The 15,309-nt window shown below is 40.4% G+C and overlaps 1 protein-coding gene across 1 annotated transcript in view; it reads right to left on the reverse strand.

Moving 5' to 3' along the window:
* The window catches only part of LOC139818165 (protein Fe65 homolog), a 155,410-nt gene that overhangs the window by 97,813 nt on the left and 42,288 nt on the right, over positions 1-15,309 (reverse strand). The window contains exon 2 of the mRNA XM_071786741.1: positions 13,855-14,243. Within this exon, the coding sequence (XP_071642842.1) occupies positions 13,855-14,155 (301 nt within the window). The 5' untranslated portion in view covers positions 14,156-14,243. The remainder of the gene's footprint in view (positions 1-13,854; positions 14,244-15,309) is intronic.

Here is a 15,309-nt window from a genome sequence, read left to right on the forward strand (position 1 = left end):
AAGTAAACTTTTAATCAGTCGGTCTCCCTATTATCTCGGCAACCATTCCGATTCTTCGAGGTTTCAGCCTTTCCCCGTTTACTCACTCCCCCTCTCCCGCGTCTCGTTGCCAGGATGGTACACCCGCCAAATTACATCGTCGCTAATCCCCTCCCAGTGGCATTAATTAGCTCTCGATTCCTACCGCCATCGATCTCACGACAACTCGGTAATTTGATTCTCGCTCGCGACGCGGTTTGAAACTTGCAAGCCCATGTTAATACGTGCGACATCGGAAACCCCCTCGCCCTTGGATCAAAGAACGGATTAATACAAATACATCGAGGACTTGATGTGTATCTACATACCTACATACAACAGAATGAATTACGTTGATGAAATCAATGTTCGTCCGAATCATTGATTTCCGCCGACCCGCTATAATTGCATACAGCTATCCCGTTTGCATACAGCTATACAAACCAAGATTATCACCTGTCTCTCATTTGGTAAGGAATTCATCGAATTCATGAAATACCGAAACGTATCGTACACTCTAATTTTAGTTAATGTTCAAAATACTTATTTTTGGTACTCTCAGTTCTACATAAAAAATGTATTAAGTAACATTCAGTTCAAGTTCTGTAATTTTTACGAGTATTATTTCGCAAAATACTCGGCGAGATATTGTCTCTCAAGTATCGTGATACTAGGTCATGCAAAGTTCAAGCAGAGCATTTTTACCGAGGCTGATGTCGCTTGCGCAACAACGAGAAAGAAGTTCGGTTTAATCATGTCTGTGAAGTTGGCATATCATTTCCTAGCAGATCAAAAATGAAAAAGAGTTCTTGTCGCATGCAGTCGAGTTCTATAATTCCCGATACTTTTTAATAATAGTTCTGTTGATTTTGCAAAAAAAAGTCCATTAAAAAACTTATCTGCTAGTTTTCCGAAATCTCGGAGTTCCGGTTTATTTAAAATATTTTTCGAATAGTTCTGAACATACTGAAGCACTTTCTAAAGAGTTCCTGACACTAGCAATGCTGTATGATTGTTTAAAAAATTAATACCGCCCAAAAACCGAGTACTTAGAGAGAAAAGAGTGATGCTGTACGAAATGTCGCAGTTCCGGTTTATCTAAAATATTTTTCGAATAATTATGAACATACTAAAGCATTTTCTAAAGAGTTCCCGACACTAGCAATATGTTGTATGATTTTTTTATAAATTAATACCGCTCGAAAGCCGAGCGGTTAAATTTTTTAAACAATTATACAACATTGCCAGTGTCGGGAACTCTTTAGAAAATGCTTCAGTACGCTCAGAACTATTCGAAAAATATTTTAGATAAACCGGAATGCCGAGATTTCGGAAAACTAGCAGATAATTTTTTCGATCGACTGTTTTTTGAGTAAAATTACCAGTACTATTACTAAAAAGTATCAGGAACTATAAAACTCGACTGCATGCGACAAGATAAGACCGTGCAGTCTTTGCATTAATATCGTGCTACGATGCAGCGAATGCACCAAGTTTCTCTCAACACATGAGTTAGCACCATGAGCATGCTGGGGATCGCGGGAAGCACTCCCCTTTCGTACATCTCGTTCGTGAAAACGAGCGTGGCGAAACCGTGGAAGGAGGTGTCAGAGGCGGCGCACTTTCCTTCGGACGGACCTCACGTGGAGGGTTGCGGTCGCAAGAGTGCCACGAAAACGGAAACGAAAGAGAAGGGCGACGGAGAGTGAAGCGTCGAGAGGAGAGTGCGCAATGCGGGAGAAAGGGAGGAGGATTCGAGAAGACGGAGAAAGAGAGAGCGAGAGAAGGATAGAGATGAGCTTTTCTCTAAAGAAAAGCTGCCCTAACAAAGGCGCCTTATTTCACGCCCAATGTACCCCGCCTCAGACACGATCGTTAAGATACCTATCCCTGCGAGGTGCGAGGTATTCCTTCACGCTTCTTTCCACACCCCACGAGTTCCTTTCCTCGTCTTTCCTTTCTCTTTGAAACCCGAGAGAGAGAAAGAGAGAGAGAGGCGCGCGTCATTCCTTATGGGTTTATGCGCCTTCCTACTTGCGAAGCGTCCGCGGGATGTTATCGCGACGAGGTAGTCGGAATGTGCGACAATTCTTTAATTTCACCTGACGTTTCCCTGGATCCAAGGACCGATTTGTTTAAATCAAATGAATGCTCTCTCCTCTCGGCGCAAGATTCGCCTTTCTAAACCGTAAATCATCATAAACTCTCCCCGGAGGACAGCCGTATTAAAGACCACGATGATCTCTGACCCGATGAGAGCGGCTCATCGTTAACCTTCAATAAAATAAAAAAATAAAAAAGAAAGAAGAAAGATTTAATGGTACGAAGAATTAGCCAAAAAAGGGCCTTTCTCTGTTCTGAGAAAGGGCCTTTCATCTCTCTGCACTGTCTGTAGACTTAATATTACACTCAGCCTAACCTATAATCATCTATACGACAACCGTGACAGGAACAGCTGCTCGTCAGCGTGACTCGCGCAGACGCTCTCCTCCCGGAAAAACCTAGCCCATGGACTCAGCAGGCGGGACTTTCCAACCAAACTGAATCAACAGCACGCAAACGTGCATAAACAGAGCTCCCAGGATAATCAACAAGCTTCCCAAAACCGGGAACAGGAATGGCAACAAATCAAAAGTAAAAAACGGACAAGAACCAGCCCAGAAATTCTTAAATCAAATAAAAAACAGACACAGATTAAAGATTACTGGCTAAATAAACCGGCGAGCACCAGTATAACATATACGAAAAGCTAAACGATGAAGATCAAGAATCAAACGCTGACAGCAACATTAAAAACAAAAATGAAACCAAATCACCTCCCATTTTCTTAGATGGAGTCAAAAATATTGCGCCACTAAAACAAGCACTTGACGGAGTTGCAAAGGATCAATACATATTAAAAATACCAAGAGACAATCAGATTAAGATACAACCACTAAGAACAGCAAAGTATCATCCAATAATGGAAGCTCTTAAATAAAAAGGTAGCCAAGGATATGCCTATCAGTGCAAAGCTGACAAAAAATTCAAGGTAGTCTTAAGAAACATGCATCCGACAATTGACATAAACGAACTGAAAAAAGAAATCGAAGCACATAATCATAAAGTTATCAAAATAACAAATATATTAGAAACAAAAACAAAGAAACCACTTCCACTTTTCTTCATGGAACTTCAGCAAAAAGACAACAATAAAGACATTTATAAAATCAAAAATCTATTAAGCACAATTGTTAACTTTGAACAACCTTATAAAAAACGGGATATCGTACAATGCACAAGATGCCAAGCCAAGTTTTTACTATGGACACTGTAAAAACTACTGCTTCAGAGGCCCAAGATGCGTTAAGTGTGCGGAAAAACATTTGACTAGTGCATGTCCCAGGAAGCAGAAATTTGATGAAGTAATATGCTGTAACTGTGGAGCCAACCACCCAGCAAGTTATAAAGGCTGCGAAATTCGCAAACAACTACAACAAAGGCTATTTCCAAAATTAAGAGAAAAGCAGACAGAAGAACATAACCTAAGACCAGATCAAAATAAAAAAAATCTAAATAGGACTACGATAAGATCTAGTCAATCTAATTCAAGTTATGCTCAAATACTAAGAGGAAACATTTCAACGCACCAGCAATACTCGGAAAAGAATGATACAAAGAACAACGATCCACCTGCTGTGGCCACTAACACGCCCGAACAACAAACCAACCTGGAGGAGACAATTATGCAATTAATGAAAAAAATAGACACAATGTTAAACCTTCTTACAGCAGTGATTGCTAAACTAAACTAATGGCTACCACATTCAAAATATGCGTGTGGAATGCCAATGGCTTGACCCAAAGATCCAAGGAACTTAAATATTTCTTGCACGAGCATAACATAGACATAATGCTCATCTCAGAAACATTTCATAAAAAAAAATTATTTAAATATCCCGAGGTATATCATCTATGACACGCAACACCCGGATGGTACTGCACACGGTGGTGCAGCCATCATTATCAAAAAATCTATAAAGCATCATGAAAATGAAAAATACACACAGGAATATTTACAAGCAACCAGCATTACGATAGAAGATAGGACCGATTACGTTAGCAGTCATATATATAGTCCTCCTAAACATTCAATTAAACAAGACCAATACCTGCTTTTTCAAAACGCTAGGCAATAGGTTTATCGCTGGAGAGGACTACAACACAAAGCACCCATGGTGGGGCTCTAGATCGCCTGTACCCACTCCAGAGGGACGACAACTTTACCAATCAATGCTTGAAAACAATTTATAGATTTCTTATAGATTTCTGCATTGTTAAAGATATATCAGTAAATCAATTCAAAGCACACACTTAACGCGACTATTTTAAAAAAAGATAAACCTCTAACTTTATGCAACGCAAAAACTGACTGGAAGTTATTCAGGGACAGTCTAAACAATCTATTAACATGCAAGATACAATTAAAAACCAGAGAAGAAATTGAGACGGCAATTGACACTTTTACCACCATCGTCCAAAAGGCTGCCTGGGATTCTACCCCAGAAGAGCAAAATTCCGAAAATACAATGCAATGCTCAACAAATATTAAAATTAAAATAACAGAAAAAAAGAAAACTTCGTAAAGGATGGCAGAAATCAAGATCACCACACGATAAAGCAAAGTTTAACAAAACGGCGAAGCAACCAACAAAAATAATAAACAAGGAAAAAAACGAAGCTACACAGAAGAATTCCTTACAAATCTTACACCCACGGAAGCTACAAATTATTCACTTTGGAAAGTTACAACAAAAAATAAAAAAAACCCTCAACAATCGATTCCACCAATTCGTCAATCAAACGGAAAATGGGCAACAACCAACAAAGAAAAAATCAATTTATTCTCCAAACATCTTAAAAGATTTTTGAACCATACCCACAAGAATCTTCAGAAGAACAAGAAAGAGAAATTTTAAACTATTTAGAGTCACCGTGGCAGATGAAAACGCCTATTCAAAAAATAAAAACAAAAGAAGTCCAAAAAGTAATACAAAACCTAAAGGGAAACAAGGCGCCAGGATACGATTTGATTACTGGGAAGGTACTAAAAGAGTTACCGCAAAAGGCTCTAAGATTTATAACTATTGTCTTCAACGCTATGCTAAGATTTACTTCCCGACACAATGGAAAGTGGCGCAAATTATATTAATACTAAAACCCGGAAAAGTACCCGAAGAAGTAAAGTCGTACAGACCGATAACTACCTATCTTGACCGTCTTCTACCTATCTTGTCAAAAGTCTTTAAAAAACTCATCTTAAAAAGAATTAAAGCTGTCCTAGACAGTAAAAGTATTATCCCAGAGCACCAGTTTGGATTTCGTGAGCATCACGCTACAATCGAGCAAGTACACAGAATCGTAAGAAAGATCAGAAATGCTCTTGAGAGTAAAATGTACTGCTCAGCGGTGTTCCTGGACGTATCGCAAACTTTGACAAAGTGTGGCATCCAGGGTTGCTTTATAAAATTAAAAAGTCTCTCCCGCACAACTTCTATCAATTACTTAAATCATATCTGTCAGACAGATATTTCTTTATAAAATACCAAGACAAACTATCAGACTTACATCCCATCAACTCTGGTGTACCGCAAGGGAGCGTACTAGGCCCTTTGTTATATCTCTTATTTACTGAGAATCTATTTACAATGGAGCAGACTACGACCGGAACATTTGCTGACGACACGACCATTCTGGCTTCACATAAAGATCCAAAAGAAGCTTCCAGGAATCTTCAAAAAAATATCATCAAAATCCAAAAGTGGCTTAAAACATGGCGCATAAAAGCCAACAAGCAAAAATCTGTGCACGTCACTTTTACATTAAATAAAGAGACATGCCCCCCAGTGACACTAAATAACAAGGAGATACCTCAAGCCGAAACAGCCAAATATCTAGGTATGCATCTGGATCGAAGACTCACGTGGAAAACACATATATGGAGTAAAAGGAAACAACTTGGCCTCAAACTCAGAAACATGTATTGGCTACTTGCCCGTAAATCAAAACTATCCTTAAACTCTTAAACAACAAGGTTTTACTTTACAAATCTATCATCACTTTATTATAGACATACGGTATTCAGCTGTGGGGCTCTGCCTCAAATTCAAACATCGAAATCTTGGAAAGATTTCAATCAAAAGTTCTAAGAATACTAGTGGACGCGCCCTTGTTCATGACAAATGATATTATACGACGGGATTTTGGTATACCAACTGTTAAAGAAGCAATAGGAAAGTATGTCTCAAAGTACATCGATAGGCTGGATTCCCATCCAAATCAACTAGCAAACGAACTCCGCAGACTCAAGCGATTTAAACCATTAGACTCCTCAAAAAGATTCAAATAAACTAAACTAGTCGTACAAACAATCTAAGAAACTGTATACGCAACGGATGTTTTCCAATATGGGGGATTCCAAAAGGGAAAATATCCTTCACGATATTTTGTATAGATTGTCAGATTTACTTATTGTCACCTGGTGACAGATTGTAAATTTCTTAGAGTTAATAAAAAAAAACGTTATATTATTTTTATCGAGATATCTATAAACATGCATTAGTATTTTACAGCACAGCTATAAATATTTAAAAAGTCGCAAATAGCAGAAATATTCATAGCTCTGCGTCGTTGGCTACGCGAAAATATAACTGCTTCGTCGCAATCATTTTCCATTTCTTTTTTGGCTGAAATAGTGAAAAAAGTTCGGGTCGCGATTCTTCTCGCCCAAATATATAAACTACGTGTGAAAAGAGGAAAAATGCCATGAAACGAGCCATTCTCGTTTGCTCTGTTAAGACCTGGCTCCATTCACACACCACTCACGTTTTATTTTCTTTTGGGTAACCCGGATAGTCATCCACATAAGAAACACAGGGTATTTATTTTTTCGTCGTATGTATTTTCGTCGCGCAGCATTTATTATTTTGCGTTTTTAAATTTTATACAATGCAGGACAACGAAAGTTATGATTTTAATAATTTTACGTTTCTTTTATATAATAGAACAGGCATTTTAATCTGGCTTCGAGGGCTCCGTTGTGTCCCTTCCCAGCGGCCTCGTCGGATTTGAAATTCACGTGTCGCGAATTTTCGAGAAAAACCCAAGCACAACGCGCGACGTCTCTTCGATTCTACAACGGGATTTTTGCGGAAAGCCTCGAGGGCAAAAATCGTCGCGCGGAAAGAGCGCAGTCTTTTCATTCGCGCGCACCACGGACAGAAACTCCAGCTGCATTTCTGTCGCGGTGTAATTTGCATGGCCGTCCCCGTTTTGAAGCCCGCTGGTAGTTTTCGCCTTTTATAACTTTCTCAAACGATCGCGAATACCCGCGAATACCTACGCGCTGTTCTATTACACGCCGGAAGGAAGAAAAGTTACCTTCGCTAAGTGGAGATCGGTCCTATTAAAGATTCTTTTTCAAGGTATTAAACTTTCAATTAATTGTTAAAATATTTAACGTCGAGAATAAGGCAAGCCGCCTTAATTTTTCGCGAATAAAAAATTGATTTTAAACGCGTATATTAAAACGGCCGTCATTAAACTACACGCTACTAGTTAAAATCTTCGTAAGGGATGAGACGAGACACGCTGGAGAATGCTACTTAAGTATTACAGCAAGAACTGAGGGAACTGACAAGAACTCAAACGAACGAAATTTCTTGTTTCGAGTACTTGGCGAATGGTGGGAGGAATGGCAAAGAATTAGCTGCAAATCGAAACGGCGCGGCGGAAACACGTGTCCCAGAGCAGTTTCGAGCAGGAAGCGAGGTCTTTCCTTTGAATGCGCTTAATTGCAAGAACAGTTTCGTTTCCAGATCGCGGGTCAGACAGACTGACGAGAAGCACGGAAATGATTAACGACAAAAGCGGAGACCCCCCCCTGTTGGATCTCCGGAAACGGACTTGGAGGGCGCACGAGAAAAAGGAACTGATTCTCGAATCTGAAGAAACGGCCAGAAGCCGGTAATTACCCGATAAAATTCTTCCGCGCGACTAAGAAAGAAAGATTCACCCTCGTTATACTCGTTATCGTTAAACGACTCGTTTGTTCTTACAGTGTTCATAAATCAAATCTTCATAATCCTTTCGACTTCAGTTTTAGCTATACGATTTAACTACGGCTCGTTAAGGATTGTTATGTACAATCTATCACGATTTTTATATTTCTTAAAATCAATTAGGCGCAGCTATTAATCGAATTCATTTCTGACATGTCATCTCTTCATCTAACATATAATATTTGCATTCAATTCCCTAATATTTATCGCAAATTTACCATAAGCAATTGAAATCTGAAACAAGCAAAGAGTTTTCACGGAGTTTTCACGGAAAACGCGCTCGATAACGTGTGTTTAATCGCGCGACGCTCTTTATTAGCCATTGATTGACGCGAAATAATAGCGTCAACGTCAGCGGAGTGCGCGATCGATAACGGAAAAATAATTTAATGCGCCGGGGTGAACTGGGTCATTGATTCGCTTTGCGTTAGTTGCCGGGTAAGTACCCGATAACCAAATTTAACTCCGACGAGCTCTGTAATAAACGGATAAGTAAATCCATTAGCCGCGCTACCATAGTAACGCATAAATTCGTGATCCCCTCGAATGCGCCGATAGCAATTCTTCGTGTAATCGATTATCCCCCCATTGCCATTACGTCGCGTGACTGCATCAGCGGCATAACTTTCTGATGCGCTTGGAATATCTCAGAGACGCGATTGCAAAAGTAAATTATTTGTCACAGGGGGGGAAAATGGCTCTCTAGTAAAACAGCGAAATGTCCGTAAACGGTGTAGATCGTGCAAAAGGGGATCGGAATACAAAAGGTAGAGAGAGCTGTCCACCGTCGGATGAGCGTCGCATAAGGACGCTGAAGTTATGGCTGCGCCATTGCAGAATATACCCGGATAGATCAGGGATGGATGAAAACTGTGGTTCCGAGCACCCGGTTGGTCTGACGCAGCAAACAGAAAATAATACCGGGCAGCATTGTTCCCATTTTGTTCCCCCTCTGTCCCGCTTTATCCACTCGCCATTCGCGTTCCGCCACTGTAGAATCATCCGCGCTATTGTCGAGTTTTGCCAGGGATCTTCTCTCGCTCTTCATTTCCCTCCGCAGCCCTATACCGCTATCGCTGTAGTACTCCACCCGACCCACTTGTTTTTTTTTTGTTTTTTTTTCCCTGCTCCCGCCTACGAACGGCATACGTATTCCCATTTTTTAGCCGGGGTTTAAAGGGAGAGAATCGTGACAGATTGCAGCGTTTATTCCAAAAGGAAAGGCAACGTTTATCTATATTATTAAACCCGTTTGTGTGCGTCATGTATTAAAGTTATTCTGCCGCGGGCTGATTACATGGCGTAAGAGGAATTTACGTAAAAGCTTAAAGCATGATTTGTTTGAATACGAGGAAATGCGACAAATATTTAAAAAAGAAATAAAAATAGATACATATAAAGAGAAGATAATATATATGTAGAAATAGTATGAAACACAGTTCGATGCTCTTCGTCCTAATTTCACAAAAACTGCACTAGGTACATCGCGGAGAAATTTAACGGTGCGAATAACATAAAGATAGAAGGGTGAAGGGTATTGCACGCAACGAAGTTTACAGCTGTAACGGAGAACGGTGATCGACGTAGGTGGCTCGTGAATCCGTAAATTTAATAGAATTCTGCCAAAACTCTCAACCAGATCTGGCAGCTCTCTGAAAGCACTTTCGACGAAGTTCAACCACTTTGCAGTCAGACGACAAGCGATCGCACCAATTTGGCTCACTGAAATAGACTTTTGAGCGGTCGACACGCCGTTTGATAGCGTATTGCACGAAGCAATGATGTCCTAATTAAAAATATCTAACTAAAATATCTAAAATGCCTATGTTTCTTATATCATAATTATATCGTCGCCAAATCATCTTAATTTATATACAGATTAATCCGCAAACTTAGCAATATTTAGCAGTCGTATTAAATCCATAAATTAGTTGCCGCCCAAAAAATTATTTAGAAAAATTTAAAAGAGTTCTGTAGAGAATTCTTCTTCTTTTACAATTTAAATTCTTTTAAATTTTCTATAAACGTCTACGAATTAATATGATTAATTTTTCTAATACATTTACACGTCTATCTAATAATATACCTATGTATATTTTGTGAAAGTTATCGATAGTACCAAGCTGGACAAATTTTATCAACGTGGAAACATCGCTTCTTTATCCTATTCTTATAGAAGAAAAACCGTTGCGCCGACGACGTAAGGAGTAAATTATCCACAGATTAAGAGCGTCGTCCACACGGAAAAGACGACCGCCAATTTCTAAGGGATCTCTCGAGTATGTGAGACGATACTCCATTTTTCCGGACGACCGTTACGAAGAAACGGGATCGAGCCGTAGAGCGATTTATTAAGATCCTCGACGGTCTCCCGGGCAGAAAGTAAACCGGAGCTGGAAGATGGAACGAGGAGAACTGACCGGGAGAGTAGCCAAGAAGGATGACCGTGAGGCGCGGCTCTCGTCTTGGAAAATCTTAACGCTCCGCAGGACCAAGGCCTCTCTCTCTTTCTCTCTCTTGAAAAACAAAGTATCAAGCGCGAAATCTCTCGAGAACGATGGAAATAAATCTTGCAACGTCATATCCGTAAACATACTTTTACCACAAAAATTTTACCGAGAGTAAAAACGGAGGATTTTACAAGAATTGCGATGCTTTGCGTGAGTCAAACGAATTTCCGGGACGTAAAGAATACCACGATAATAATTTCTCATTTATTCCAAAACCTTTTCCTGAATTCGATAAAGGATTCGTGAACGGATATTTAAATTACATTGCGATAACAGTAAATCAATTATTCCTTTATGCATTGAGTGTGTCTTTCGTCGCTATTATTAAGTAATATAATTTATTTTAATTTATAGGTACTGTACAAAAAATACCATAGGTAAAAAAAATAGAAAAGGAGACAGGTCGACAGAAATGCATTACGCTCGAGCTCGATCGGATTAGCTGCGAGCAATGCGCGCCGCGTGCGAAAAGTTATGTTTGTTGTTGATCATAAAAACGGGATATTCACGAGCGTCCGGGAAACACGTGGAAAATTGCGGAAACAATCCGCGGCTAGTGAAAATCTCGTCGCGGAAAAACTGCGCACGCCGGATATTTCAATCAACTCGCCGGATTGCGCGATACCGTTGCTCCAAAATCGGCGTGATTGGATCGCTTCGGCCCGACTCGATACCGATCGATCGTTCGTCGATCACCGGACGATGTACAAGCGAGTACAAGCGAGAATGAAGGAGAAGAGCCGGGCGTTAAAAATAATCTACGCGAGACGGAATAATCATATTTCACGATCACGTCGCGGCGGCGGCAACGGCGACGGTGACGATGGCGCGCAGAAAATTGAAAAACGAGGCCGAATCAGCGCGCCGGATGGCCATCGAAAATTAGTTTTTCGTATTCATTTGCTTGCCGAGAAAGTATATTTCATCGGCACGCGTGATGAATCGTAACCGGCACGCACCCACCCTTTCGAATAAACGTTTCAATCTGTCGTGGATCGGTTTTCATCGTTCAAGGGACAATAAAATATGGACGGTAATTCAGGAAGGGACGAGACACCCACGCGCGACAGTCGACTGGTAGAAATATTTTTTTGTCGAATCAAATAACGACACGAAACGCTATGGATAAAGAATGATAGACACGAATATAAAGCTGAAATTAAAAATAAAATATTCTTGCATGTTATGCAGGATATAGTTTTTGTGAAATTAGAACGAAGAGCATCGAACCTTTATACTATTTCTATATGTAATCTTCTCTGATACTCTTTATGTATCTATTTTATTTCTTTTTTTATTATTTGTCGCATTTCCTTGTATTCAAGCAAATCATGCTTTAAGCTTTTACGTAATACTCTCTAAATCTGAATCAGTGAATAGTACTGTGAATCAATGACTATTCACTCTGATTCAGATTTAGGGAGTAAATTTCCCCTCACGCCATGTAATCAGCCCGCGGCGAAATAACTTTAATACATTAAGATATGTTGTATACGTGTATAAGCAAAAAAAGCATCAGAGCCAGAAGAACGCTGTTATAGCCTGTTCGATCATCGAAGTCAAGCAACGTTCGGGCGCGAAGTCACAACTAATTGTAAGTTGGATAGGTGTAGTTATCCATGTTACGACTGAAATTTAGCTACCGCACAGATTCTTGCTGTTGCAACTAATCTTTTTTCCGTGTATCAATTCTTTATAGTTGTCCCAACCATAGGTGTAGTGATCTCTACTACGGCAACATGATCACATCAATGTAGGTGTGACAACCACAGATATGGCTGCCCCAAATATTATTATTTATTGTAATTGTGTCAACCAGAATTCTGCATCTGGTATCGTTTTTTCCGTGTACTTTAACGAGACGATTAACGAAAAATATAATAGCTCTGCACCGTGTCCGTCGAACCGAAGTTCTGTCGTAACAGCTATATTAAATCATTTGATATATGTTTCAACGTCTCGGATGTCGAAACTGTAATACAATTGAAAGCGAGCGAACACACCTATTACATTTTTCTCCGTGTCGAAGGTCCGTCCAACTAAAAATATCGAAGGCCACGCGTTTAAATGCGCGATCTTACGGGCGCGTGTCGTGGGTGTACACGATCCGTTGTCTTTTATTACGAAAGCGAGCATACCGGCGTAATGGTCGGGCCGTAGTTCACATTAATGGGCAATACACGCGATCATGACGACATCGTGAAAGTAGCTGTGCGTTGGCAGAAGTGAGCGGCGCGGAGCCAGTGATTACGTCCGCTGGTAAATATGCTCCTCGGCTGAAACCCCGGTAATATTCCCCGTTTTTCACGACGAGTGATTTGTCGGTCTATGTACGAGGTACATAGTACCGCTTTACTGAGGTCTCGAGATGAAAAATGAGTGCTTTCCTATGGCGGAATCCGGAGAAAATTTTGAGAGATATCAAATGTATACACATTTTTAATTACGTAAACTTTTTATTTTCAATACAGTGTCTAATATTAAAATTGACTTTACATATTAGTGAACCATTTTGTATTTTTTTTATGAGATGTTCTATATATAGATCAGCGAAAAATTTACATCTCGATGAGAATTCCCGGGAAAAATCGCAACAATGAACGACATGAATTGTGAAATTACACAATCAACTCCCGCTGAGTTAAACTCGGCGTACACGGAAAAAACAATGGTTACCAGATGCAGAACTCTGGTTGCCATAATAACCACAATAAATAGTAATATTTGGGGCAGCCACATCTATGGTTCTCACACCCACATTGATGTGATCATGTTGCCGTAGTTGAGATGACTACACCTATAATTGGGACAACCATAGAGAATGATTGATGCACGGAAAAAAAATTAGTTGCAGCAGCAAGAATCTGTAAGGTAGCTAAATTTCAGTCGTAACATGGATAACTACACCCATCCAACTTGGTTGTAACCCCGCGCCCGAACGTTGCTTGACTTCGATGATCGAACAAGCTAGCAGCGATCCTCTGGCTCTGATGCTTTTTTCTTGCTTATACACGTATATAAAACATGTTAGTGTCAAAAATCATTAGTCGCACACGTCATGTTCTCGAAAATTTTAACCTCGATTTTATAACAGCGTTGATTCTGTTAAATTAGCTGATGGTAAAGAAGAATTTTTTTTCCGTATGCCGCAGTGCTGGCGCGGCAATTATGATATGATTGTCACAACCATCTTTAGGTGAAAAAGTAACAAATATAGGAACACTTACCCAAGAAGATTTCGTCGATGTCGTCGGCGTGGAGATCAAGGTCGAGCTCGGGCGCTCCGTTGTTACCGGGAGCCTGATGGCTCCTCTTTACCAAGTCCATCAGCTCCAGGAGATCGTCTCGCAGCTCGAGGCGGCCCGCGGCCAGAAGCTCGGCCAGCAGGGTCAGGTAGGGAGAGGTCAATAGGCGCGGACTGGTAGCACGCAGGCAACCGGGTAACCAGAGTCCTGGGAGGCTGTACGGAACCACCGGTACCGCTCCGGCACTGACGAAGCCACCGTTCAGGAGTTCGCCGCACAACATAGATGCCGCGATGACCTCAGCTCCTCCCTCGTGACCTTGGCACCGCCTCGATGTCGACTATCTGCAAGCTATCTCGACAAGATGTCGACTATCTCACACACCGCCTTCGATTAGTTTAGCGCGCGAGAGCGGGACGTCCTGGCGAGGACGAGGGAAATTAATTACGAAACTTGCAGCGAGTTCTTCAAAGGTTAACGGAGTAAGAAATGGGACGGGGCAGGCGCAAAAGTAGAGTGTTTCGCGACTTTTCTCGCTGAAAAAGTCGAGAGACTGAGCTTTACGAGTTCCTCTCGAGCGAGAGTTTTTAGATTTAAAAAACAGTCAGCAGCTGTGTTTAACTAACGGAAGTGAGTTAAGATTGCAACAGCAAAGATAATTATGCGGCAGAAGATTAAAAAAAGATCTCAGTATCAGCAACTGTTCCAGAAAATAATTAACTGCAACCGTTATTATTTCCATAGGTTAATAGAGAAACATGTTGATTGCTATCTCAAGTATTAAATAATCCTGAAATTTCTTACGGCTTTTATATCGATATAAATTCGCTTGCGCGGATTAGTTTCTTTTAAAAAGTAAAGTTTCGCAAAATGTGAGTACAGCACTAGTATATTATGAAACGTAACTTCGTATGCAGGACGTATCTTTCTTCCATTTAAATAACCTTTGCAAACGCGTGTAAAGGCTTTTTAACCCATTTATTTTCGCAAACTTTCACGTCTGACATAATCAAGGTAAGAAAAGAACTCTTGTTCACGTCAGTCAGCTTTTTTCTCAAGAAGAAAATTACATATATGCGTGAAATAAATATACCTAATTTATAAATTTTGAAAACTTTAACAGTGGAGATTTTATAAAATCAGACTTTGTTATGGAGAAACATATCCCTTTATCGTTGTGTCACAAATATCATAGGACAACCATTTCGTTAATACGCATGTATCTCGATGCAGGATTCAGCGCTGCCGAAGTCGTCGCCGAAGCGACATTGAATATACAATTCCTCGGGCGAGCATGAAAACCGGGAGGAACGACGTGGATATAATAATAGTTGCGAAATTTCAAGTCCGGTCTCGGTAACAAAGGAGCCGGGGTCGGGTAATACCGAACGCGAAATAACTGAGGAACAATACGATCTCTCGCAGACGGGCAAATGC

This window comes from Temnothorax longispinosus, chromosome 8 (genome assembly GCF_030848805.1).
Source record: "Temnothorax longispinosus isolate EJ_2023e chromosome 8, Tlon_JGU_v1, whole genome shotgun sequence".
Classification (NCBI taxonomy): Eukaryota; Metazoa; Arthropoda; class Insecta; order Hymenoptera; family Formicidae; genus Temnothorax; species Temnothorax longispinosus.